Source organism: Lepidochelys kempii, chromosome 2 (assembly GCF_965140265.1).
Source record: "Lepidochelys kempii isolate rLepKem1 chromosome 2, rLepKem1.hap2, whole genome shotgun sequence".
Taxonomy (NCBI): Eukaryota; Metazoa; Chordata; order Testudines; family Cheloniidae; genus Lepidochelys; species Lepidochelys kempii.
Genome location: NC_133257.1, coordinates 229,271,939 through 229,295,911, shown reverse-complemented (window position 1 = coordinate 229,295,911; position 23,973 = coordinate 229,271,939). Strand labels below are relative to the sequence as shown.

Genomic DNA, 23,973 nt, shown 5'->3' with positions numbered 1-23,973 from the left:
TTTACAGGGACATACCTCTAGTATGTATTATAAATTAAATGAACTATTTTAGGATCTTAAAAAGAAACAAGCAGGCATGTTTCTTAAATATACACAAAAGATTAAACGATCCTAGATCCGTTTTAGAGAGAAGAAATCCCTTTGGAAGCAAGACAATGTCACACATCTGGAGTGATGGGTGGGAAAATCCACTTTTCCAGGATTTATTACACTGTTTTGCAGTCCTGCTCCTTCAGTGTCAATGGTAAAATTCATGGATTTCAATATGAGTAGGCCTGGCCCACAAGACTAAACAATCGCTTCCTACATACACTGTTCTTCAAATGATCATTTAACAGGGTTAATTCTTGCCTTTAACCTAATACAAACCATTTCCACACCTGTACTGCTAAGTAGTTCAGCTGCATTTACACACTTTTTTTGAGGGATTTCCACAAACAAAGAACATGGTAATGCACAGGGATTAGATAACTTCCAACTGTGGCTCTTTCTGCTGAAGAATCAAATCTCCTGGAGGATTTTTGCTCACTGTAAACAGTCTTTCTTAACAATACTGGTTTCTTATTCTGCAATCACACAGGGAAAAGCAAAACCATAGGTGTAAATGGCTGTAGCCCTGCGGAAGCAAATCAAGCTTAAATCAGCGGAGTCTCCGACCCAGACTGTTGAAGTTTATTCACAGAATAAAGTATGAGTGGACTATGCAAATAGTAACATTTCTTTAGTGAATTTCCATCTGGAATAACTGGGCTATAGACATTTCAAGTCTTTGAGAGTCACCAATTTCCACAAAGACAAAATCACACAGATAATATCCCACCCTCAGCAGCATATCTATGGAAAAAGTCAATTAAATGGCTAGTCTAGCAGCAGCTGTCTTTGCTAGTTCTGTACAAATAAAAATGTCGGCAATATAATAGGTGTAAAGGGCTAATAAACAGATTTTGCACAAGCAGAGAGTGGGCCAAGTTGGGACAGATGATAAGATGGTGGCTAATGTCTTTCCCTCTGAGGCCTGGTCTACACTATGAGTTTATGTTGGATTTAGCAGCATTAAATCCAAATTAACCCTGCACCCAGCATGGAGTGAATGGGAGGTACTGGATCTGATCGCTGTATGGGGAGAGGACTCTGTGCTATCAGAACTACGTTCTAAAAGATGAAATGCCAAAACATTTCAAAAAATCTCAGAGGCCATGAGGGACAGAGGCTACAGGAGGGACACAACACAGTGCCGCGTTAAACTTAAGGAGCTCAGACAAGCGTACCAGAAAACCAAAGAAGCAAACAGACGTTCCGGGACAGAGCCCCAGACATGCAGCTTCTACGCTGAGCTGAATGCAATTCTAGGGGGGTCCGCCACCACTACCTCACCGCTGTCCGTGGACTCCGATGATTGGGTACTCTCTGCCATGCCTGAGGATTTTGCGGACGGGGAAGATGAGGAGGAGGAGGAGCAGCTTGGGGAGAGCAAACAGTACACCATTCTCCCTGACAGCGAGGATCTTTTTATCACCCTGACTGAAATACCTTCCCAACCCAATGAAGCCGGAGAAGGGACCTCTGGTGAGTGTACCTTTTAAAATATAATACATGTTATAAAAGCAAGCATTTTTTAATGATTAAGTAGCCCTGAGGACTTGGGATGCATTTGTGGCCAGTACTGCTACTGGAAAAGTCTGTTAACGTGCCGTGGATGGAGCGGGAATCCTCCAGGGTCATCTCCATGAAGCTCTCCTGGAGGGACTCTAAAAGCCTTTGCAGAAGATTTCTGGGGAGAGCAGCCTTATTCCGTCCACTATGGTAGGACACTTTACCACGCCATGCTAGTAGCAAGTAATCTGGTATCATTGCATGACAAAGCCTCGCAGCGTATGGTCCCGGTGTTTGCTGGCATTTAAGCAACATCCATTCTTTCTCTGTGTTATCCTCAGGAGAGTGATATAGTTCATGGCAACCTGGCTGAAATAGGAGAATTTACTTAAGGGGACATTCAGAGGCGCCCGTTCCCACTGGGCTGTTTGCCTGTGGCTGAAAAGAAATCCTCCCCACAGTTAGCCATGTGGGGCGGTGAAGGGGGGGGGGCATTGGTGCTGAGCTGTTTGCATTTGGCTAGCAGGGATCTTCCCTGATACCAGCCATGCAGTGGCGGGAGGGGAAAAGCGATCATCCTAGAGAACTGGATGCGGGGAAGGAGGTTAGTTTGGTTTCTGCTGCTGCACGTTAACAGGAAAACTGCAGCACTAAATGGCCAACTCAACGGGCTTTGCTTGGTATGGGAAAGGAGGGAGCTGCTGTTATGAAGGTTGCAGAAGCTGAAAGACTATGGCTTACCATGGCCGCCTGCAAGCCGAATTCTGTTGCCCAGCCCTGTGTGTGTGCTCTCTAGCACCAAAGCTGCAGGCACTCAATATAAGATGCAAAATACGACCTTGTACCAAAATCTCATGTGCTCTGTAATGTGAATAGTATTATTCACCGTGAAAGAGTATAGCCATTGTTCTGTAAAATGTATCTTTTTAAATACTTCACTCCCTTTTTTTCCTCCAGCAGCTGCAAATGTTTCAAGCCTTTCTCCTCTGTCCCATAGGCGATCTCAGATAAGGCCGCGAAAAAAACGCACGCGTGATGACATGTTCTCTGAGCTCATGCAGTCGTCCGGCACTGACAGAGCTGTGTGGAGGGACACAATAGCAGAGTACAGGACGGTGGCCGATGAACGTGAGGAGAGGTGGCGGCAGGAAGATCAGAGGAGGCATGAGGAAACGCTGGGGCTACTGCGGGATCAAACAGACATGCTCCGGCATTTGGTGGAGGTTCATGAACGGCAGCAGGATCACAGACTCCCGTTGCAGCCTCTGCTTAACCACCCTCCCCAAGTTCCATAGCCTCCTCACCTAGATGCCCAAGAACGCGGGGTGGGAGGCTCCGGGCACCCAACCACTCCACCCCAGTGGACAGCCCAAGCAACAGAAGGCTGGCATTCAACAAGTGGCCTTTTCCTTCCCTCCTACCCACCTCCCACACCCCACCCAGGTTACCTTGTGAGTTATCTCCCTAGTTTTATAATCAATTAATAAAGAATACATGTTTTTTAAACGATAGTGACTTTATTTCCTTTGCAAGCAAGCTGTGATTGAAGGGGGGAGGGCGGGTGGCTTACAGGGAATTTAGAGGCAACCAAGGGGGTGGCTTTTCATCAAGAAGAAACAAACAGAAGTGTCACACAGTACCCTGGCCAGTCATGAAATTGGTTTTTAAAGCTTCTCTGATGCGCACCGCGCCCTCCTGTGCTCTTCTAACTGCCCTGGTGTCTGGCTGCGCGTATTCAGTGGCTAGGCAATTTGCATCAACCTCCCACCCCGCCATAAACGTCTCCCCCTTACTCTCACAGAGATTGTGGAGCACACAGCAAACAGCAATCACAATGGGAACATTGGTTTTGCTGAGGTCTGAGCGAGTCAGTAAACTGCGCCAGTGACCCTTTAAACATCCAAATGCACATTCTACCACCATTCTGCACTTGCTCAGCCTATAGTTGAACAGCTCCTTACTACCGTCCAGGGTGCCTGTGTACGGCTTCATGAGCCAGGGCATTAAGGGGTTGGCTGGGTCCCCAAGGATAACTATAGGCATTTCAACATCCCCAATAGTTATTTTCTCGTCTGGGAAGTAAATCCCTTCCTGCAGCTGTTTAAAGAGACCAGGGTTCCTGAAGACGCGAGTGTCATGAACCTTTCCCGGCCATCCCACGTTGATGTTGATGTGAAACGTCCCTTGTGATCCACTAGTGCTTGCAGCACCATTGAAAAGTACCCCTTGCGGTTTATGTACTGGCTGCCCTGGTGGTCCGGTCCCAAGATAGGGATATGGGTTCCGTCTATAGCCCCACCACAGTTAGGGAATCCCTTTGCAGCAAAGCCATCCACTATGACCTGCACATTTCCCAGGGTCACTACCTTTGATAGCAGCAGCTCAATGATTGCGTTGGCTACTTGCATCACAGCAACCACCACAGTAGATTTGCCCACTCCAAATTGATTACCGACTGACCGGTAGCTGTCTGGCATTGCAAGCTTCCACAGGGCTATTGCCACTTGCTTGTGAACTGTGAGGGCTGCTCTCAACTTGGTATTCTTGCGCTTCAGGGCAGGGGAAAGTAAGTCACAAAGTTCCATGAAAGTGTCCTTATTCATGCGAAAGTTTTGCAGCCAGGGCGAATCATCCCAGACCTGCAACACTATGCGGTCCCACCAGTCTGTGCTTGTTTCCCGGGCCCAGAATTGGTGTTCCAAGGCATGAGCCTGCCCCATTAACACCATGATCTCCAAATTGAGGAGGAACGTGGTTTTAGAGAAAAGTGTGTTCATGTCCTCATCACCGCGCTGCCGTCGCCTCCTCGCCTGGTTTTTCAGGTGCTGGTTCTGCATACACTGCACGATAATGCACAAGGTGTTTACAATGGTCATAATTGCTGCGGTGAGCTGAACAGGCTCCATGCTTGCTGTGCTATGGCATCTGCTCCTGATCGGGCAATCCATGGAAAAGGGCGTGAAACGATTGTTTGCTGTTGCTCTGGTGGAGGGAGGGGCGACTGACAACATGACTTACAGGGAATTAAAATCAACAAAGGGGGTGGCTTTGCGAGAAACAGAATGGCCTCCTCAAGGATAGAACTCAAAACCTCAAGGATAGAACTCAAACCTGGGTTTAGCAGGTCGTTGATTTCTCGGAGGGAGGGAGGGAGGGAGGAGAAAATGAATACAAAACAAATGTGGTCTATTTCTTGTTTTGATCCACTTCATCTACCTTTATACATCTTGCTGGCAGCAGATTGTGCAGTACGACTGCTAGCCATCGTCATCTCCTGGGTGCTCGGCAGAAGACGGTGCCGTATGACTGCTGGCCATCGTCTTCTCCTGGCTGCTGATTAAAAGACAGTGCACTGCTGGTAGGACTGAATCGCCATGAGACGAAACTTAAAAGGGGAATGACCTGGCTGAGTCACTCCCATGTTTGCCCAGGTGCCCCTGACCTCATCGAGGTCGGTTAAAAGAGCACCCAGGACTACGTCGACGATGGCTACCAGTCATACTGCACTGTCTGCTGCCAAAAGGCAATAAGCTGCTGCTGTAGCAATGCACTAGCGCATCTGCCAGCACCCAGGAGACATACGGTGAAGGTGAGCTGAGCGGGCTCCATGCTTGCCATGGTTTGGTGTCTGCATGGGTAACCCAGGAAAAAAGGCGCAAAACGATTGCCTGCCTTTCCTTTCACAGAGGGAGGGAGGGAAGAGGGGCCTGACGATATGTGCCCAGAACCACCCGCGACAATGTTTTAGCCCCATCAGGCATTGGGATTTCTACCCAGAATTCAAATGGGCGGCGGAGACTGAGGGAACTGTGGGATAGCTACCCACAGTGCAACGCTCTGGAAGTCGACAGTTGCCTCGGTACTGTGGACACACTCCGCCGACTACATGCACTTAGAGCATTTGTGTGGGAACACACACAATCGACTGTATAAAAACGCTTTCTACAAAACCGACTTCTATAAATTCGACCTAATTTCATAGTGTAGACAAGGCCTGAGAGTGAAGTTTGGCTGAGGGATCTGCAAAAATAACCTCCTCTATGGCAGTGCAGAAGCAGCTTCATTAACCTTCCTGCATCCTGCCACCCTCTTCCAGTCAGCAGAACCACTTTGGTTCCACTCCTATCAGCGTGTTCCTTCCACTCTTGCAAAATGTGGAACCCTAAGTGAACAAAGGTAGAATTCTGCTGCCTGATCTACCCTCATGATAAGAGCCTACTATAGCTGAAGGTGCTTTAATACTCAACATGCTTCTCTGACAGCATCTACTGGCACAGAAGGGACTGTCAATGTGTTTTGGCCAGGTGTAGGTCTTGCTGCATTAAGAATGTTACCAAGAGTCCTGAGATCCCACTGGCTTGCAACATTAAAATGGAAGAGATGAACATTAACAAAACTGGTGTTTGTTCATTGCTTATCACTCACATAAACCTTTTGATTCCACCATTTTTACTAGCACTCTGCAATTTTGATTTTTCATTATTTGAGTGTGCTTTGATCCAGTACAAGGAACATTGTATTATTTTGTCATCAGCAATATGAAAGTTCTTACTGTTAGCTTGGGGTGGGGGAGGGCAGGATTTATACAGAAGATTGGTTATAAGGAGATATGTGCATGTAGGTGGGCAAAAATCATCGTCACCCTAAATCTGGTAAATAAGGTATGGTTTGGGACTTAGTGTCAAACTGGAGGTTTTTCATAAAATACACATGCTAACATTGTAAGTACTGTAGGTCTGCCACAGTGCAAGTACGTCCTCCATCCCAAAACTACATGCCAGTGCCAGATTGTGTACTTGGTACAGGATAAGATGGCAGTGGCTGGGTCCGCAAATCAAAATTTAATACTAAGCAAATCACCAGATCTGAGCAAGGAAAACCAGATAAAAGAAAAAGTAGGTGTCATAAATATAAAGGGAAGGGTAAACCCCTTTAAAATCCTTCCCGGCCAGAGGAAAAATCCTCTCACCTGTAAAGGGTTAAGAAGCTAAAGGTAACCTCACTGGCACCTGACCAAAATGACCAATGAGGAGACAAGATACTTTCAAAAGCTGGGAGGAGGGAGAGAAACAAAGGGTCTATGTCTGTCTATATGCTGCTTTTGCCGGGGATAGAACAGGAAAGGAGTCTTAGAACTTTAGTAAGTAATCTAGCTAGGTATGTGTTAGATTATGATTTCTTTAAATGGCTGAAAAAAGAACTGTGCTGAATAGAATGACTATTTCTGTCTGTGTGTCTTTTTTGTAACTTAAGGTTTTGCCTAGAGGGATTCTCTATGTTTTGAATCTAATTACCCTGTAAGGTATCTACCATCCTGATTTTACAGAGGTGTTTCCTTTACTTCTATTAAAAGTCTTCTTGTAAGAAAACTGGATGTTTTTTCATTGTTCTAAGATCCAAGGGTTTGGGTCTGTGGTCACCTATGCAAATTGGTGAGGATTTTTACCAAACCTTCCCCAGGAAGTGGGGTACAAGGTTTGGGAGGATTTTGGGGGGAAAGACGTGTCCAAACTACGTTTCCCAGTAAACCCAGTTAAAGTTCGGTGGTGGCAGTGGATCCAGGCGCAAAGGATAAAATTAATTTGTACCTTGGGGAAGTTTTAACCTAAGCTGGTGAAAGTAAGCTTAGGAGGTTTTCATGCAGGTCCCCACATCTGTACCCTAGAGTTCAGAGTGGGGAAGGAACCTTGACCATAGGTAAGGGGTACCATAAAAAAAACCAACCCAAACCAATCAATAAACATAAATTTTGAAGGAGATTATGTCAGAGATGATGACTGGGTCAGCCTAAGATCCAGGCAGTGCCAGAAATACAACTTCCCTCATCCCATAACTTTCCTAAAAATTTACAATAAATCTACATGCCTGCTCATTAAAAAAAGAATTTTCAACATACCCTTTGCATATACCTATATTATATGTACATACACATATATATTTATAGCTGTATTTGTGTGACTAGACATACACATTTATGTAAGTTAATTCATACGTAAGTATTGGATCTGAACATGAATATGCTTGAAAATGTTCTTCTCTTTAAATACTTGTACAAATAAATGTCAGGGTCATGTTGATACATATTACACTGTGTGAAATACAAATCAAGTGTCAGGCTATTAGGAATCTGCAGAAAAACAGGAGGCTGCCACTGTCATGGTGTTTCCAGCGTGAACACACTGAAAGTACAAGAAACAGTTTAATCGCGTTTCCAACCCAAACACACACACACACACACTCACTCTCTCTCTAAAAAGCCTGCTGCTACACTCATTCAATGCCAGGGAGCTAAGGAGGAACAGCTGTGGCTGGGAGAGAGGGGGGGAATATTATGGATGAGACAAAAAAATATTACCATGATTAAGGAGAGACACATTACCCCAGGCCTAGTAGAGCAATCTTTTTGGATGTATAGCTCCCAGTGTTTTCAATAAGACTTCTACATGCAAAACAACTGCACTGGGTGAATATTTTGCAAGCTCATGTTAGAAAGGCCAAGTGTGAAAAACTGTTGTTATAACAGAACAGGATTTGAGATTGTGAGTGCAAGACTGAAAAGCAATATAAAGAGAGAGAAGATTTCCTATTGTGTAAAACCAGAGATCTTTCAGGCACAGAGAAAGTCAAGTGCAGAATCAGACAAATACCTGGCAGAAAGAAAAGAGATAACAGTCTGCAACCAGACAAGAGAGATTGTGTGGCCAATGTAACAGAGGCAGCCCAGGCAGAAAAGTAATGTCCACAAATAGGAGTTAAAACTAGAAAGATATTTCCTATATTTCCTCAAACGATTAGGAATTGTAAAAACCTTCTCATCAAAAAGTGAGGAGAAAAAAGTATTTCTGTCCCTGGGAGAAAGAAGGGATGGCATCTTGCGATGTAGCAATCTGCCACTCGATTAGGAATGACATTGCTGACAAGCAGACACAGGGGATCCCACTCCAAACACAGCAGGAAGCCCCAGCCTGGGCAGATCGTACCTACCTCAGACACATACCTCAGGGGTCTGTCTCTTTTGTAACCTCTAGCAACATTTGTAGAGTGTGCTATGCTAATAAAATCTCACTGAATTGAACTGGTATTGGAGACGCTGATTAGAAGCAGGGAAGAGGACTAGAAGAAGTGAACAAGAAGATCATTAAAGAGTTTGAAGAGAAAAGAGTGTTATTCCTTGGATAGGGAGTGTGGTGGTGGTGGGAGAAGTGATAGAGGGCCTAGCAAATAAACAGATCATGCTGAACAGTGGAAGCAAAGGGGCAAATGCACCTTTCATGTAAGTGGCTGCACCTCCATTAAAGCCATTGGTGAATTTGGGCCAAAGTCTTTTGCCCATTTATCAGACATTGCAATTAGACTGGACAATAGATAGTAATAACTCTAATTCAGGGACGACTACAAACAAAGACCAGACCGTTATCTAATCACATTTAATCCCTCACTTTGGAGATCAGGATGCTAAAAAAAAGAGAAACCATTGTCTGTGGTGACATTCAACTAAATGAACAAATAATTATGAATGAACATCTTTAAAATATTCTACTTGCTTAGGTTTTCATAGTTGCGTTTTCTGTAGGAAGAAATATGTGTATTATATTTACCTAGCTAGGTAAGAGACAGAGTTATATTTATTGTACTAGATAGAAGTACCAGCAACAGTAAACTACCATAATTTAGCATATTGGTATGAGCAGTGAGCAGGACCATTCTGTGATGCATTCGAAAACCTGCATACCAATAATTTTCATTTTCAGTAGCTAGCAGTGTTATTGTTTATACTTCATTGCATTGCAGTAGGTACCTTGCAATTCTTTCGTTGTCACTTGGCATATCAATATCGGGATGGAAGTGGTAATGAAGCAATTCTGTACCAAAGAGGTCATACTCTAAGTAGCATCCAAGTTCAGCAAACTCCAGCAGTTTCTTCTCATCAAATATAGTCCTGCAGAAAATACAGAGCACAGCATAAATGTGCATAAACAAGTCATCATCATAACACATGCTGGAAATTGTTCCAGGGCTCCATGTTATATGGACTAGAGCATTTAAGTATGTCACTGGGGGAAATCTTACCTCCAAGGAACTAAAACTATTTGATCAGGTTTACTGAGAAATTGAGCTACTGTTTGAGAAATTTAAGTTAATAAATAATCATAAACCAACATATTATTCAGTCTTTTCACACGTCATTTGGAGATTCCATGCCTTTTAAAATATGTTAACATGTAGCATCACAAGTGCAATTATAATGAACTTCAATGAGAAGAAAGAACCAAGACACACACACTTGATAACTGTCCTGTTACACTCATGAGGAAGGAAGGTTTTGCTGTTTGTTTTTTTAAATTCAGAGGGTGACAATTGGTGAACTAACAACTTCTGGCAGCAAGCAAGTCCTCCTTGGAAATGTCCTCTCTGAAGACCTCAGAGTAGGTTCTTCCATCTGTGATAAATTCCTCCGAATGATGCACTGTACATCTACTGATACAGCTGTAATGTGAACTTTCTCACATGCAGGAAGATTTTTTCGGAGGGATGGGGAGAAGTGCGGGGAAGGATGAAGAGAAAATACTTAACAAAAAGCAAAAACAAAAAGTAAAACAACAATTTACTTTGCAAACAATGTGCTCTGGTCCTTTACTATAAGCACAGATATTTGCATTTAAATAAGAATGTTCACCCACAGCTTCTCCTTCTTTTTGATGCCACAAAGTCATTTTTCTCTGTTTAATTACATCATAGTCTGTTGCTATGGAAATGACTGATGTCACAAATTCAATATTATGACTTAACAGCAGAATCAAGTAGGAGGAACAGATGGGCTGAGAGAGAGAAAACCCTTGTTCAGACAAGCCTGTCACCAGCAGGAGTCTAAGCATTGTCAACTGTAATTAATAAAAACAAATGGTTTTCAAATACATTTCACAGTTTACACAAGATAAGAGCTTGTGACCAAATGGGCTTTCAAAGTGCAGTGCAGAAGAAGGAGTGGCTTTCAGTGCCAGCCCTGCATAGTCCAAGGGGCTGCAGTAGCCAAGAGAATGAAGCTAGTTCCAGTGCAAAATGCAATCTTATTTTTTTTTAAACGGCAGATTTCATAGGAGTAATGTCACAGCCATGAAAAATTATTTAAAAACAATTGTTAGTGGTGGGCTCACAGGGGACTATATATACACGTTTTGATTATTAACATATAAAGCATTATCCGTTACATACCTTCATAACATATATGCCGTGGATACTGTAACAGTAGTCATGGGTACCAATGAATGCTCACCCCTGTCATGACAGGGCAGCTTTGAAAGCTTAATCCCTGTTAGGTGACATGGGCCAGGAAATAAAAAGTTGTATCACTCTTTTATTACAGACCCCTAACATAGAATGTAATAAAAAGCTGTATTGGAGAACAGGATGTAGCTAGCAGTATAGAGTTATCCATGATAGTCTGTTCCTGACATCTAAATAGTACTGTTATGTGGTGAATAAAGACAGGCATGAAGTTTAAATCTACATGCAAACTTCTAAATTTAGGGTACTCCAGTATAGATATGGGCCTAAGATGCTAAATTCATTTCTAGATCCTGAGCTGTACTTCAAAGTTCAAGGTCATTCAGATCCTGTGTTCCAGTGAGAGCCCATCTCCAAGTGTGAAATGTAATGACACAATAAATATCAGAACATGTCATGAGTTGTATCAATGGCTATTCAGCTGATGCTGCACTTAGAACTTTGCAGCCCTGATTCTCCTCTTGCTTATACTGTCATTGTTTTTTTCACCAGTGTAACTCTGTTCAATTCAATGGAATCACGTCTGATTCACACCAATATAAGTGAGAGGAGACACAAGCACTATGTTTAAAAACAATTTGCTATGTTTTATCAAAGTGGTTACAAAAGTCCCTGGCACTGCCAATGCAAGGTGCTGAGCACTCTTGTGTCTACGGATTAGAGGGTTAATATCTTTTTTAGGAAGTCCAAGAAATAAATCTACAGAAGATTAACCACATATTAATACATGAAGAGAGATTGTGTGATGTATATAATTGATTTTTTTATTTATTTGTATAGCATTAAAATATTATTTTAAACATTAATAAAATGTACTCAAACTGTAGATGAATAATTTGGGGCTCTGGTATATATACTGTGACAGACCCAGACCAGTGGGGTACAGGAGTCTGGTCGAAGGCAAATATACTGGCCACTGGATGAACGGTTTTCTGTTCCCCGAGTGACCAGAGCAAGGGCTGTGCTAGAGCAATCAGGAACCTGCTAGAACCAATTAAGACAGGCAAGCTAATTAAGACACCTGGAGCCAATTAAGAACATACTAGAATCAATTATGGTAGGCAGACTAATCAGGACACCTGGTTTTAAAAAGGACCTCCTGTCAGTTAATGGAGAGTGTGTAAGGAGTAAGAAGGTGTGGTGCTGGAGGACTGAGGAGTACAAGCATGATCAGGCTTCAGGAGGAAGATCCGGCGATGAGGATAAAGAAGGTGCTGGGGGGAGGCCATGGGGAAGTAGCCCAGGGAGTTGTAGCTGTCACGCAGCTGATACAGGAGACTTAGCTGCTATCCACAGGGCCCTGGGCTGGAACCCAGTGTAGAGGGCAGGCCCGGGTTCCCCCTGTCCCCTGATCCAACACAGGAGGAGTTGACCTGGTTTGTGAGCAATGCCAGAAGGGAAGGTCTAATTTGGAAAGGGATCTGGCCTGTCCCCGACCCACTAGGTGGGACAACAGAGACTGTGGAGATTGCTCTCCATTTCCCCCATGCTGGCCAGTGATAAGGTTAGCTGAGTGAATGGCAGGTTTGAGCCTCTAGCAGAAGTGGCCAAACTGAGGGCTGCTGTGAACCTCTGAGGTGAGCAAATCTGCCAAAAAGCGCAAGACGCACCAAGGCAGAGGAGGAACTTTGTCACAATACAAACAACCTGTACTTGAATTGCAACATTGTGGAACATTTAGTTGACAGGAATCTTCAATATATGTAACAGAATTGGGTATAATTTATGTTTATATTACACCCTTGATGGGGACAAACAACTGAATTGCTGAGAGTCATATGACTACAAATTATTTCCATTTTTCAGCAGCTAGCCACATTAATCAATACTTGGACACTTGCCAAATGATTGCCAGCTACACAAGGTCACATAAACCTACTGTGCGCCAAATGGACTGTGCTTCTCAATTCAAGGAGCAGGATACTATCTCTTCCCCGCCCTGTCTGTGTTGTGCTTCTGTTTTTGTTTTAAAGGGGGCTAACATCTCTCTCTCTTCAGTAAGACAGGACCTATCTAAAATCTAACTGGGATTTTTTCAGCTGCATTGCTTTAAATTGGTTGCAGAGTCTAAAGAACCTGGTTTGGGGTCTGATCCAGAGTCCAATGGAGTCAATGAAAGTCTTTCCATTGGCATCAATGAGCTCTGGATTGGGTCCTTGGAGGGCAACCTGATTTTTAAAAGGGATGAACACCCAGGAGCTCCCACTGAAATCAGTGGGACTTGCTGAATGTCCAGCACTTTTGAAAACCAGGCCACTTATTCAGGTGTCTTTGTATTGACACAGGATCTGACTTCTTAAAATCTTGGTCAAGATTGCTTGTAGACTAGAAGCCTGATCCACAACCTCTTGGATTTCGCAAGCATACGCATTGTGTTCTTGAAATCACTAACCACAAAGCAATGCTGCTTGTAGCGATATCTGATCACTGGATAAACCCAACTGTCTGAAGCTGCCATGTAATTCCCAGAAATTCCACTATCTCCAGACAGCACATCCAGAAAAACCATAGACATATGATACCATGGTAGCCTATTAGGTTACCTGTCAAGGTGAGACATGACTGTTTTTGAGATATCAGCCCCAGCCTCCTGCAGAATGCGAATACTCTGGAAAGGGGCATCGCTATTCCTGCCAGGATGGATTATAATGGGGCAGCCCAGCTGTGACTGAGCATGCGCTGTTGCCTGCAGTACTTTGTTTTCACTCTCAGTCAGAGGCCACGAGCAGCCAATTTCTCCTACAACACCACACTTGATGTCTGTTCCATCAGCTCCTCTGAGGATCTCGTTGACGATAATGTCTGTAAGCTAACAAAATATAAAAAGGAAATCCTTTCGTTAATGATACTTTATTTTGCAAAGTATCATCTCTGGTCTACATACGAAGTTGCACGGAGTCTAACTAATGGTGTGATTTTTAAATCTGTTTAGACAAATATATCCAGCTTTGTGTGTACACACTCTTACACTGGTTTAAGCTTGGCTTACAAGGGTGTACCTTGTGCCAAGTGCAAGCTAAACCAATATAAGCCAGGTTTAAACTAATACCAGAGCGTCCACACAAAAGCTTGCATTGGCTTAATTAAGGGCTGGTCTACACCCAATATTTGTAACAATTTAACTATATCTATCCAAGAAGCTAATGCTTTTAAACTGATATAGTTAAATAGGAACAACTGCATAGAAAAGCCCTAAATCAGCTTTTACATCGATTAAAGTTAAACCTATTCAACTCCTGTGTTTAAACACAGCCTCAAGGTGAAAGTGAATAATTATCATCGGTAGAGAAGAGACAAAACTGTAAATTTTTTAAAGTTTAGGGAAGATTCTAGTTGTCAAGACTTGAGGCAGAACCATCAGGCCAAATCCTGCTCTCAGATATGCCAGAGTAAATCTGAAGTAATTTCACTGACTTCTGAATTGTAACCAAGAATAAAATTTGGCCAACAATCTTTCAGGGTGCATTTTTTTTAACGCAGCCTTTAATTCTACAGAGACAGATGATGGCATGTAGACACCTGCAAATATGGTCAGGTAGTTAAATTTCTTGATGCCATTATTTGCCCCCACAAATACAGGCACACATTTGTGTGTGCAAAACCGAGGTTGAGGACCTTTTAAATATCTGGCCCTAAATGTTTAAAATGGAATCATGATTTCAGGGCACACTAACAATAAAGTAAACAAGGAGAGAAAAAGGTCTGGCAAGGCTGTATTAACCTAGAAGCTAGTACAGTAACTCCTCACTTAAAGTCGTCCCAGTTATTGCTGATCAATTAGGGAACATGCTCGTTTAAAGTTGTGCAATGCTCCCTTCTAACGTCTGTCATTTGGCAGCCGCCTGCTTTGTCCACTGCTTGCAGAAAGAGCAGCCCCTTGCAGCCAGCTGGTGGGGGCCTGGAACCAAAGTTGACCGGCAGCCCCCCATCAGCTCCCCTAAGTTCCCTGTGCGGCAGCCACCCAGCAGGCTATCAATTGCTGGCCATCCAGCTGTTCCTCCCCCCCACTGCCATGTGCTGTTCCTGCCCTCTGCCTTGGAGCTGCTCCCAGGAGCCTCTTGCTTCCTGGGAGGCATGGGAGGGGGGCAGAGAGGAAGCTAATATCAGGGTGTCCCCCTCCCCCGTGCCACCCGCTTACCCTATCTCCATAGAGTGTGTGTGTGTGTGGGGGGGTAACTCATGACAGGGCTCAGGACAGAGGGAGCTTGCAGGCAGCAGCTGCTGTCTCAACTTCCTGATCTAAAAAGGCAATGTACTTAGAGTGCGGTCAGCGTACTTAAAGGGGCAATGCCCCCCCCCTTTACATTAATACTTATGGGGAAATTGGATTTGCTTACCATCATTTCACTTAAAGTAGCATTTTTCAGGAACGTAACTACAAGCGAGGAGTTACTGTACCTTAAAACTAGAACATCAGCAAACAAACTCCATGTCAAGTGAATCTGTCATTCATTCTTACTCATTCTCTCTCCCGGACATGGACACACAACACAATGGGGTCGATCCTCAGCTGGTGTAAACTGAAGTTAATAAAGCTATGACAACTGAGACTAGCTGAGCATCTGCCCCAATACTTCTGCACTGTAATTTTAAACCTTCCAATTCATGCATTCAACTGAGCAGTTAACAAGAATGGGTAACGTGCAACAGAATACAGTTCTTAGAATTCCTTATGGCAGTCTGAAGAATACCATTTGTGTTGCAATGTTCCCAACATGGGGCTTACCTAAATCTTGTCCAGTTTAAGCAATCATGGCGTGGATTGCTGGAGACACTAAATCCCTCCCTTGTTTAACTAATACTAATGTCAAAACTTTCCATTTATTTAGCTGAATCCTAACAAAGATAGACCACAATGTCCATATCAACGTATCTATGGAATCATTGATCACTTTTCATTGGTCAATTGCTGCAGACATCTACATTCAACCAGGTACCTGTCAACAGCCTGGACTGGATTAAGCACTGATGGAATGGACTGCAGACTACACTGCATTCTTAAGAACAGCTTGAAAGCTTGTCTCTCTCACTAACACAAGTTGGTTCAGTACAAGATATTACCTCACCCACCTTGTCTCTAATATCCTGGGACCAACATAGCTTCACCAACGCTGCACACACTGTGCTCTGTAAGTCACCAGTGGTCCATGGACCACAGTTAGAGGACTTTTACCCTGTGGATCCATTCAAATTGGCCCACCTATTCTGGATGGCTAACTAAGAAACTCATGTATAGTTTTGAGAAATAGCTCCAGTGAGAACAATTTTGGGCTGCTCCTCAGTTGACCTAAATCATTAAGGTCAATGATGCTAACCTCAATGTAAGTATGTCAGTTAACACTTACTGAGTATCTATCTCTGTGCTTTTAAGATTAATTTTACTCTTTTGTAAATATAGCAGATGTTTTTAGTTTCAGCTCAGATCAGTACATTCACACTCTTTGGGCTGCTCAGTTCTCTTCTGCCTTGAAAAGTTCCCCTTTTCCCTTCATCATATCAGCTTAAGAACAGCTGAGTGGATATTTATTATGGTGGTATAGGGATCCCAGCCATGCTCAGGACCCCGTGTCCTAGGGATGTACAAACAGAGGTGGTCCCCGCTCCAAATACCTTAGTCAGACAAAGGGTAGGGGAAAATGATATAACCTACAGGCAGAGTGAACAGAGGGATGGTTTGCAAATAGCTTGTTAGTGCCACAATTGTTTATTTACTTTTTAAAAACCTTTTGGGTGTTTAGTAGGGATGGATTAGCTGAAAAGAGGGACAAGGAAAGTAGAGGGAACATTAGTCTATTTCCATCCCAATATTTTGTAAAAAGAAAATTTTCACAGCTTTGCCAGGATGCTGTACACATGTAATCATTTTTCACTGTTAGGTCATAATAAACCCCTAAAAGAAAACAGAAATGCTGACAGATCAGAGTGGCAATACTGGGTGCAGATACAATTTACACAAACACAATTATTGTTTGCACAGGTTTTCAAGAAGAGTATATTTAGGTTTTTGTCAAGTTGTGCTTGACCTGTCACTGATCTCCTGTCATCTGTACATTATCAGTAGGGCACTATTTTACTATTTACTTGTTAGTACTTACTTGCTCCACTGACATAGCTTGTGTCTCGGAAGAATGAGTGGCATGCACATAAAACCCAGCACCGGCAATAATGTGGACCCCGGTTTCCTCAGCAAGCTTCTTTAAAGTCTTTACATCTCGGCTGATACCCATGGTTGTGTTTTCCACTATAGTCCCACCACCTGCTGCCTTATAATGTAATAGCTCTTCCTTTACAGCATCTGTTTCTTGATACAGAAGAAGGTTCTCTTTATGGCTGTAGGGATTCTGTTTAATCCAAAACAAGTTCTTCATCTCAACGGGCCCATCAGACAAAGCTTCTTGGCCTGAAGAAGGCGGGACATAACAGCAGCTGTAGTTCATTGACAAGTGTTCATGGGTCATGGTGCAGCCAAGCTGACTTGGCTCCACAAGGCCCAACACGGTCTGCACTTTCCCACCCAGGGAAGGCATTTTTCTTCTTATTTTATAAGGAAAGAATCCAGATTCTAAACAAGCATTTGCTAGAAAAGAGGAAGGGAAATAAAACATGAAAAAAGTTGTATAAAAAGCAACAAAGCTCCTATTAAAATATAGGATTTTCATTCCCAGTGCCAATGTAGATTGTTCCTTATGATATATTTTCAAACACTTTGTCTAGTCTAGTTTTAAGATGGAGTTTCCTTTACTCCCTTGTGGGAAACTGTCCCACAGTTTAGCAGACTTCACTAGCAGGGAATTTTCCCTGATATTCAGCCTACATTTTCCTTTTGAACCATTACTCCCAGTTATCCTCTCCATGGTCACTCTTACTGGGATCACTCCCAGAGCAGTTACTGTAGCTCCATTTGGCCCAGTTCTTTCACTGTTTCTTCATTAGTCCATCCCCTCCAGACCCTTTTGTGGCTGTGAATTTCACCGAATATTTGCCAAAACCTTTCTGGTGTTCTGAGCCACTTTAGGCAAGGGCCTGTGTAACTGGCAGAAAGTTGGACCTGAATTCTACCGGAAGGCCCCCTGGATTCTACAGTAGGCTGGAAATTGAATGGCAGATCCAAATACATTCCAGAATGGAAATTTTTATCAGATTATGTAGGGAAATGAATAATGCAATTGGCACAACTATGTTTGTTTTCTCGTTAACATCAATTATTTAAAACTGTTCACACACTTTCAGTTTTCAGTGTGGTACAGATTTTCACATTGACAAAAAGCAGCAGCATTATAGAAGTTGTCAGGGGAAAAGCTGGAGGTTCTGTCAATTAGGCAGGAGGCAGTTGGGGTTTTGGCACCCGACGTGTGGAAGGAGTTTTGGAGTTGTGATGGAATCCACTAGTTGCACTAGAGGAGAAAGGTGACATTTCCATTATTCATCCCCCTGAGCCATCCAGTATCCCAGCAGCATTTCTACTGTATTTAGCACCCTGTCATGTCACTGTCTGACACTATTTGTTAGTTCCAACCCTTGTGTCCTAGTCCTCTTGCTCTTTGATTGTCATTTCTAGTATGGTGGTTGGCATTAGAAATAAAGCTAAATTCAAAGTTACATTTATATCAAGACATTTACAATGTAAAAAATTCTCATTACAATTTAAAAAAATCACAATTTATTGTGATAACACAATATCCCATTAAGGCAAATGTTTCCTTTTTAATAGCAACCACTGTATGTTCATTTAGGATTCTCTGCTCCCCAGCATCTGTCACATTTTGTCAGCTTGAGCCACCAGCTGAACATACTTGGCATCAAGGCTGAATATTACTTGCCTGATACTTTCCATTTAAAAAAAAATCATTATCCTCCAAGATTGAATATACTCTTTCCATGCCCAGGAATTTGCCTATGTTTGGACACCTTGTTTGCCCTACTGTGTGTGGATTTGGGGGGGGGGGGCAAATCTCCACCTATTTTAGTAACCTGAGGTCAAATTCTGATCTCAGTTACACTGGTGTAAATGTGGAATAACTCCATTGCAGTTCCTCTGGATTTACATTAGTGTAACTGAGAGTGGAATTTGGCTCCTGAACAGCAGGAATTCCTACAGCAGAAATTCAGATCCAATTCTACTTCTCCCAAGCCTCATTGGGAAAATATTTTTATCTGAGGTGATTAGACTAGCATTTCTTTTATATGGCTTAACCTACAATATTTTTTTTCCTTCAGCTAATTTGGATTAAACAATGTTATGTTATACCTTTTTAGCCATTAAATGGGCAGTTACTATGATATTCTTTAACACTACTACCTACAACTGGACCATGTCAAAGGTTTCCAATCTGTAAAAATGTAGCCTGAATCTCTACAGGTTAGAATTAGCAGCAACTCTCTCTCTCTCTCCCTCTCTTCTTACGTTTACTTCCCATATTAACACTAAACAAGGCTGACTACCCAGTTCAAGTTAGATCTGCCTTATGCTAGCTGCAAAGGCTTGAGGATATGTAGTTATAATTCCTAGTCAAACAAAATCATGAGTTATGAAACAAAATACATGTTTAATTATGTCCAAAGGATAGGACTAACTGGAGCACACATTATTGATTAAAGAGAGAGGTCTTTTCCTTTCAGTGAATTATATCATAAACACGGGTCTGTTACTGGTAAAGCCCTAAGAGCATATTTTTTTATGTTTAACTTTCTATCTATTAATGAGACAGAAGAACAAAGTCAAAAGGGCACTGAGCCCTAGATATGAACGGGGTTAATAATGTCTAGATCTCTGATCTTTAGAGCTAAACAAAGTACGACAGTACTATGAGTAGCACCATTTCATAGTGACAAAGAGCTACCCACTCTAAACATAAAATGTTCCAATCTAAACATAAAATACCAGCTTCTACAGATTAGAAACGGACACTGTGTAGTAAAGAGTTTTCAGTGACTGTGGTTAACCTAGTTATGAAACTTGGCCAGCCTTAAGAGACAGATATGGTTGCTTTACTATATTTGTGTGTCCTGTGTGTAAGAAGACACTGTATGAAAATCCCAATTAGAAAGGACTGTTCTGCTATGGATTTAAAGAGTAAATGCCAGCAGAAGTGGTTGTGCTGTATATGGTAGACTTAATATAAAACATTACTTGGGGACATTTCCATAACACGGGATTACAATAATAGTACTCCTGGTGGGTCATTGTGTTGACTTGTTTGCAACTGAACAGGAAGAGTCGCTTTCCTAAAACAGACTCCTAATTTATTAATATAATGAGCTGGTATTTGTCAAATAAAGTCACCCAGGGTAAGACTTTGAAGGGGACTGCACTTGTGTGAATCATTAAAAGCAAAACACCTTTCTCTTTCAGTAACTGTGGTTGGTTGTGATTAAAATCAAGTTGTCTGACCTCATCATTAATCGAATGTTCTTGATTAGAGTTGGTGTTCTGTAGACCAGCCCACTATTTTGGAAAAGATTCAATGATCTGAGTCATTCTTGTCATTCCTACAATCCAGGCAAAGAGAGTGAGATGATTCTTAAATATTTAGTCCTCTTCTGGCACCATAACCAGTAGTATTTACACTCCATATAAAACCATACTTTCAAATAATTTTTTCTGCATAGCCTCTTTTCAAAAGGCACTTTTTAGCCTGATGAAACTATCTTTTATAAATGTTTGAATAAGTAATTATAATGTAATCAGGGCTGGCCTTAGGGAAAATAGTGCCCTGGGCGAACTTGTATTTTGGCATCCCTGGTCCCCGCTGCCTCCCCAGGCTCTCCCCCACCCACACTGCCCCTGGCTCCTGCTGCCTCCCCTGGTCCCGCCCCCCCATCCCCAGGCTCCTGCAGGCTCCCACATCGTCCCTGGCCCCCACCCTATCACCTCTGGTGCCTGCTGCCTCCCTGAACCCCTCCTCCCATCTCCCCTGCTGCCTCCCTGGGCTTTCCACTCTTGGTATCCTGCTGTTAATTGAATTGTCTCGTTAGACTGACCTCACACTTGGTAAGGCAACTCCCATCTTTTCATGTATTTATATATGCCCCTGTATTTTCCACTTCCTGCATCTGATGAAGTGGGTTCTAGCCCATGAAAGCTTATGCCCAAATAAATTTGTTAGTCTCTAAGGTGCCACAAGGACTCCTTGTTGTTTTTGCTGATACAGACTAACACGACTATCACTCTGAAATCAATTTATTGTAGGTTTTCCCAATCTAGATAATAAGACTAGAGGACACTCCCTGGGCTCCCCATCCCCTACTATGGATGGAGTCCTCAAAGACAAACAGAGACACTTCCATTCCCTGAGCCCTCGTTCAAAGAGGAGTTGAGGAAGGAAATAGATCTAAAAATTCAAATAACTCCTAAGTGCCTCTTTGAGGCTGCGCTAACAGCCACGGAACAACTTAAATGCTGATCTGAAGTAAAGGATTCCTTCCCCATCCCAGCTTTCATGGATCTGCCGAGTACAGAGCTAGAAATCGCATTTGTGCTTCAGTGTAGAGACCACTGAATTTTTGAAGGAAAACTATTGCATAATATCATTCTAATCACTACCACTAATTAGAGTAAATCACTAAAGAAACAAGTTGTGTTAAATAGAATGAAAAAGAAGAATTTAAAATCAAATTTTGTAGGAAGCTGCCAACTCATCAAACTGAGGGAGCAGGCACAAGAAATGAATGAATCAGAGCTTTGCCAAAATTATTAGGTTAGTGCTAGTCTTTTCTAAAAATACAACTAGTTACTAGTATAGCCGCTAAAATAATAGGACTTGAATGTGCACTTCCTACATGTGCCAACGGCAGGCTGCATTTCCTGAATCCTAACTTGCTTCCAGAAAGCACCAGTAAAATGTCCACTCCCACTGAGAGAAAGAGAAAAGAGGCAAGCTCTGGTCTGGAGATATTGAAACAACCATTGGAATTTCTAAAAACTGTTTTGAAATTATTCTTTGTACTACGGTAGCACCTGAGAGCCCTAGTCATGGGCCAGAACCCTATTGTGCTTCTGTATAAACACAGAAATGATGGTCTCTGAAATTAAATGAGTGTGTACACATTTTGATAGAGCAACTATTATTTCTCTAAAAAACCAATGAGTCCATGCAACTAAGGACTGCAGTTTTTCATTATCGTCTTGAAATAGCTACTAGAGTTTATTATAGTAACTCTAGGTGAACCTTTACAACGATCAACTGTAAAGTGCACAAAATATCATCCTCACATTTAGCCTGCTACTAAACACTAGCGCAGTTGTTATTGTTCCTAGAGGTATGACTGAGTGCTATGGGACCCACTGGTAAAAAGACCAGGAATAAGTCCTGCAGTCCTTACCCAGGCAAAGCCTCCATTGAGTTCAACAAACATTTTGACTGAATGCCAATGGCAAGATTTGGCCCTTTGTTGTTTTCCCATCTGGAACGTGCACTTCTGTCATTGTGTCATTATAATAATCTTGTAATGAGCAGTCTCCCTAAACTGGAATTGCTTGTTTCCTGTGATAATCTCATATTGCTAAAACATAATAATTACATAAACATAGTCTCCACATGCTTGCAATCGTTTTGACTTAGTAAGCACATTTTAACAATACTAGCACGGAAATCATTTTATTGTCATTGCATTACAATGTGAGATTATAACACTAAATCCAGATTGCTGTGACAGAAAATGCATGAAATCTAATAGGCATGGCTCAGTAGCTATTTGTTACATTTTAAAAAAGATTAATTCACTTTCTGTTTTGGAAATAAGGGTTGCCTTGTTCCACCATGGGCATTATAATAGAATCTTTCCTTACATAATCATACAAACACAAGAAACGTGACGTAACACAGGTTACGTATCTATTTACAAATAGAGGCAAATGCTTTAAAGATCCGATCCTGCACCTAATGATTTCAGTGGAACAGGGAGAAGCCTAAACATATAGAAACATTTAATATATGAATCATAAATTAACCTAATAGATTTCAGGAATTTAAGAGAGATGCATACTAGTTAGCGCTAACACCAAGCAGCAGTTTTGTAATACCATTTGTTCTCACTGTGTTACTGGCACTTTTAAAAATATTGTGTGTGTGTAAACAAATTATGCAGCCCACCCTTGCTGTAGGAAACTATACAAGTAAAATGTAACAGCACAGAGAAGCATGCTATTGGATTCTTTTGGAGAAAAGGAGCAGTTATCCACCACCACTCCCTGAGTTCTGCTGGAGAGGAATATTGTGTTGGGCCATCTACAACTGCTATGTCATTTAGGCATGTTAATAACACCGTAGGGTACACTTTGTCAAAGGCTGCAGATAAGTTCAGCAGCCCGTGTTTACAGCCAGAAGAAGGTTGTCTTTTAGCACCACTATGTTGTACCTTGATCTGAACCCTTGGTAGCAGGCATCTGGAATGTTGGCTGACAGTGGAGCTTGATGGTGTCATAAATACAAAGGGAAGGGTAAACACCTTTAAAATCCCTCCTGGCCAGAGGAAAAGCCCTTTCACCTGTAAAGGGTTAAGAAGCTAGGATAACCTCGCTGGCACCTGACCAAAATGACCAATAAGGAGACAAGATACTTTCAAAGCTGGAGGGGGGAGAAACAAAGGCTCGCTCTGTCTGTGTGATGCTTTTGCCGGGAACAGAAAAGGAATGGAGTCTTAGAACTTAGTAAGTAATCTAGCTAGATATGAGTCAGATTCTGTTTTGTTTAAATGGCTGATAAAATAAGCTGTGCTGAATGGAATGTATATTCCTGTTTTTGTGTCTTTTTGTAACTTAAGGTTTTGCCTAGAGGGATTCTCTATGTTTTGAATCTGATTATCCTGTAAGGTATTTACCATCTTGATTTTATAGAGGTGATTCTTTTACTTTTTTCTTCAAATAAAATTCTTCTTTTAAGAACCTGATTGCTTTTTCATTGTTTTTAAGATCCAAGGGTTTGGGTCTGTGTTCACCTTTGCAAATTGGTGAGGATTTTTATCAAGCCTTCCCCAGGAAAAGGGGTGTAGGGTTTGGGTGGGGGGGCGGGGGGAAGACGTTTCCAAGCAGGCTCTTTCCCGGTTATATATTTGTTAGATGCTTGGTGGTGGCAGCAATAAAGTCCAAGGGCAAAA

General features: G+C 42.3%; 1 protein-coding gene across 10 annotated transcripts in view; it reads right to left on the bottom strand.

Moving 5' to 3' along the window:
• The window catches only part of PTER (phosphotriesterase related), a 34,657-nt gene that overhangs the window by 1,522 nt on the left and 9,162 nt on the right, over positions 1-23,973 (bottom strand). For 5 of the 10 annotated variants that reach the window (XM_073334121.1, XM_073334122.1, XM_073334114.1 and 2 more), the window contains 3 exons: positions 16,974-17,278; positions 13,422-13,687; positions 9,392-9,532 (listed from right to left, as the gene is read on the bottom strand). In XM_073334121.1, the coding sequence (XP_073190222.1) occupies positions 9,392-9,532; positions 13,422-13,687; positions 16,974-17,278 (712 nt within the window). Of the gene's footprint in view, positions 1-9,391; positions 9,533-13,421; positions 13,688-16,973; positions 17,456-20,269; positions 20,368-23,973 lie in introns of all 10 variants that reach the window. The other 5 variants (XM_073334116.1, XM_073334117.1, XM_073334113.1 and 2 more) reach the window with 2 other exon arrangements.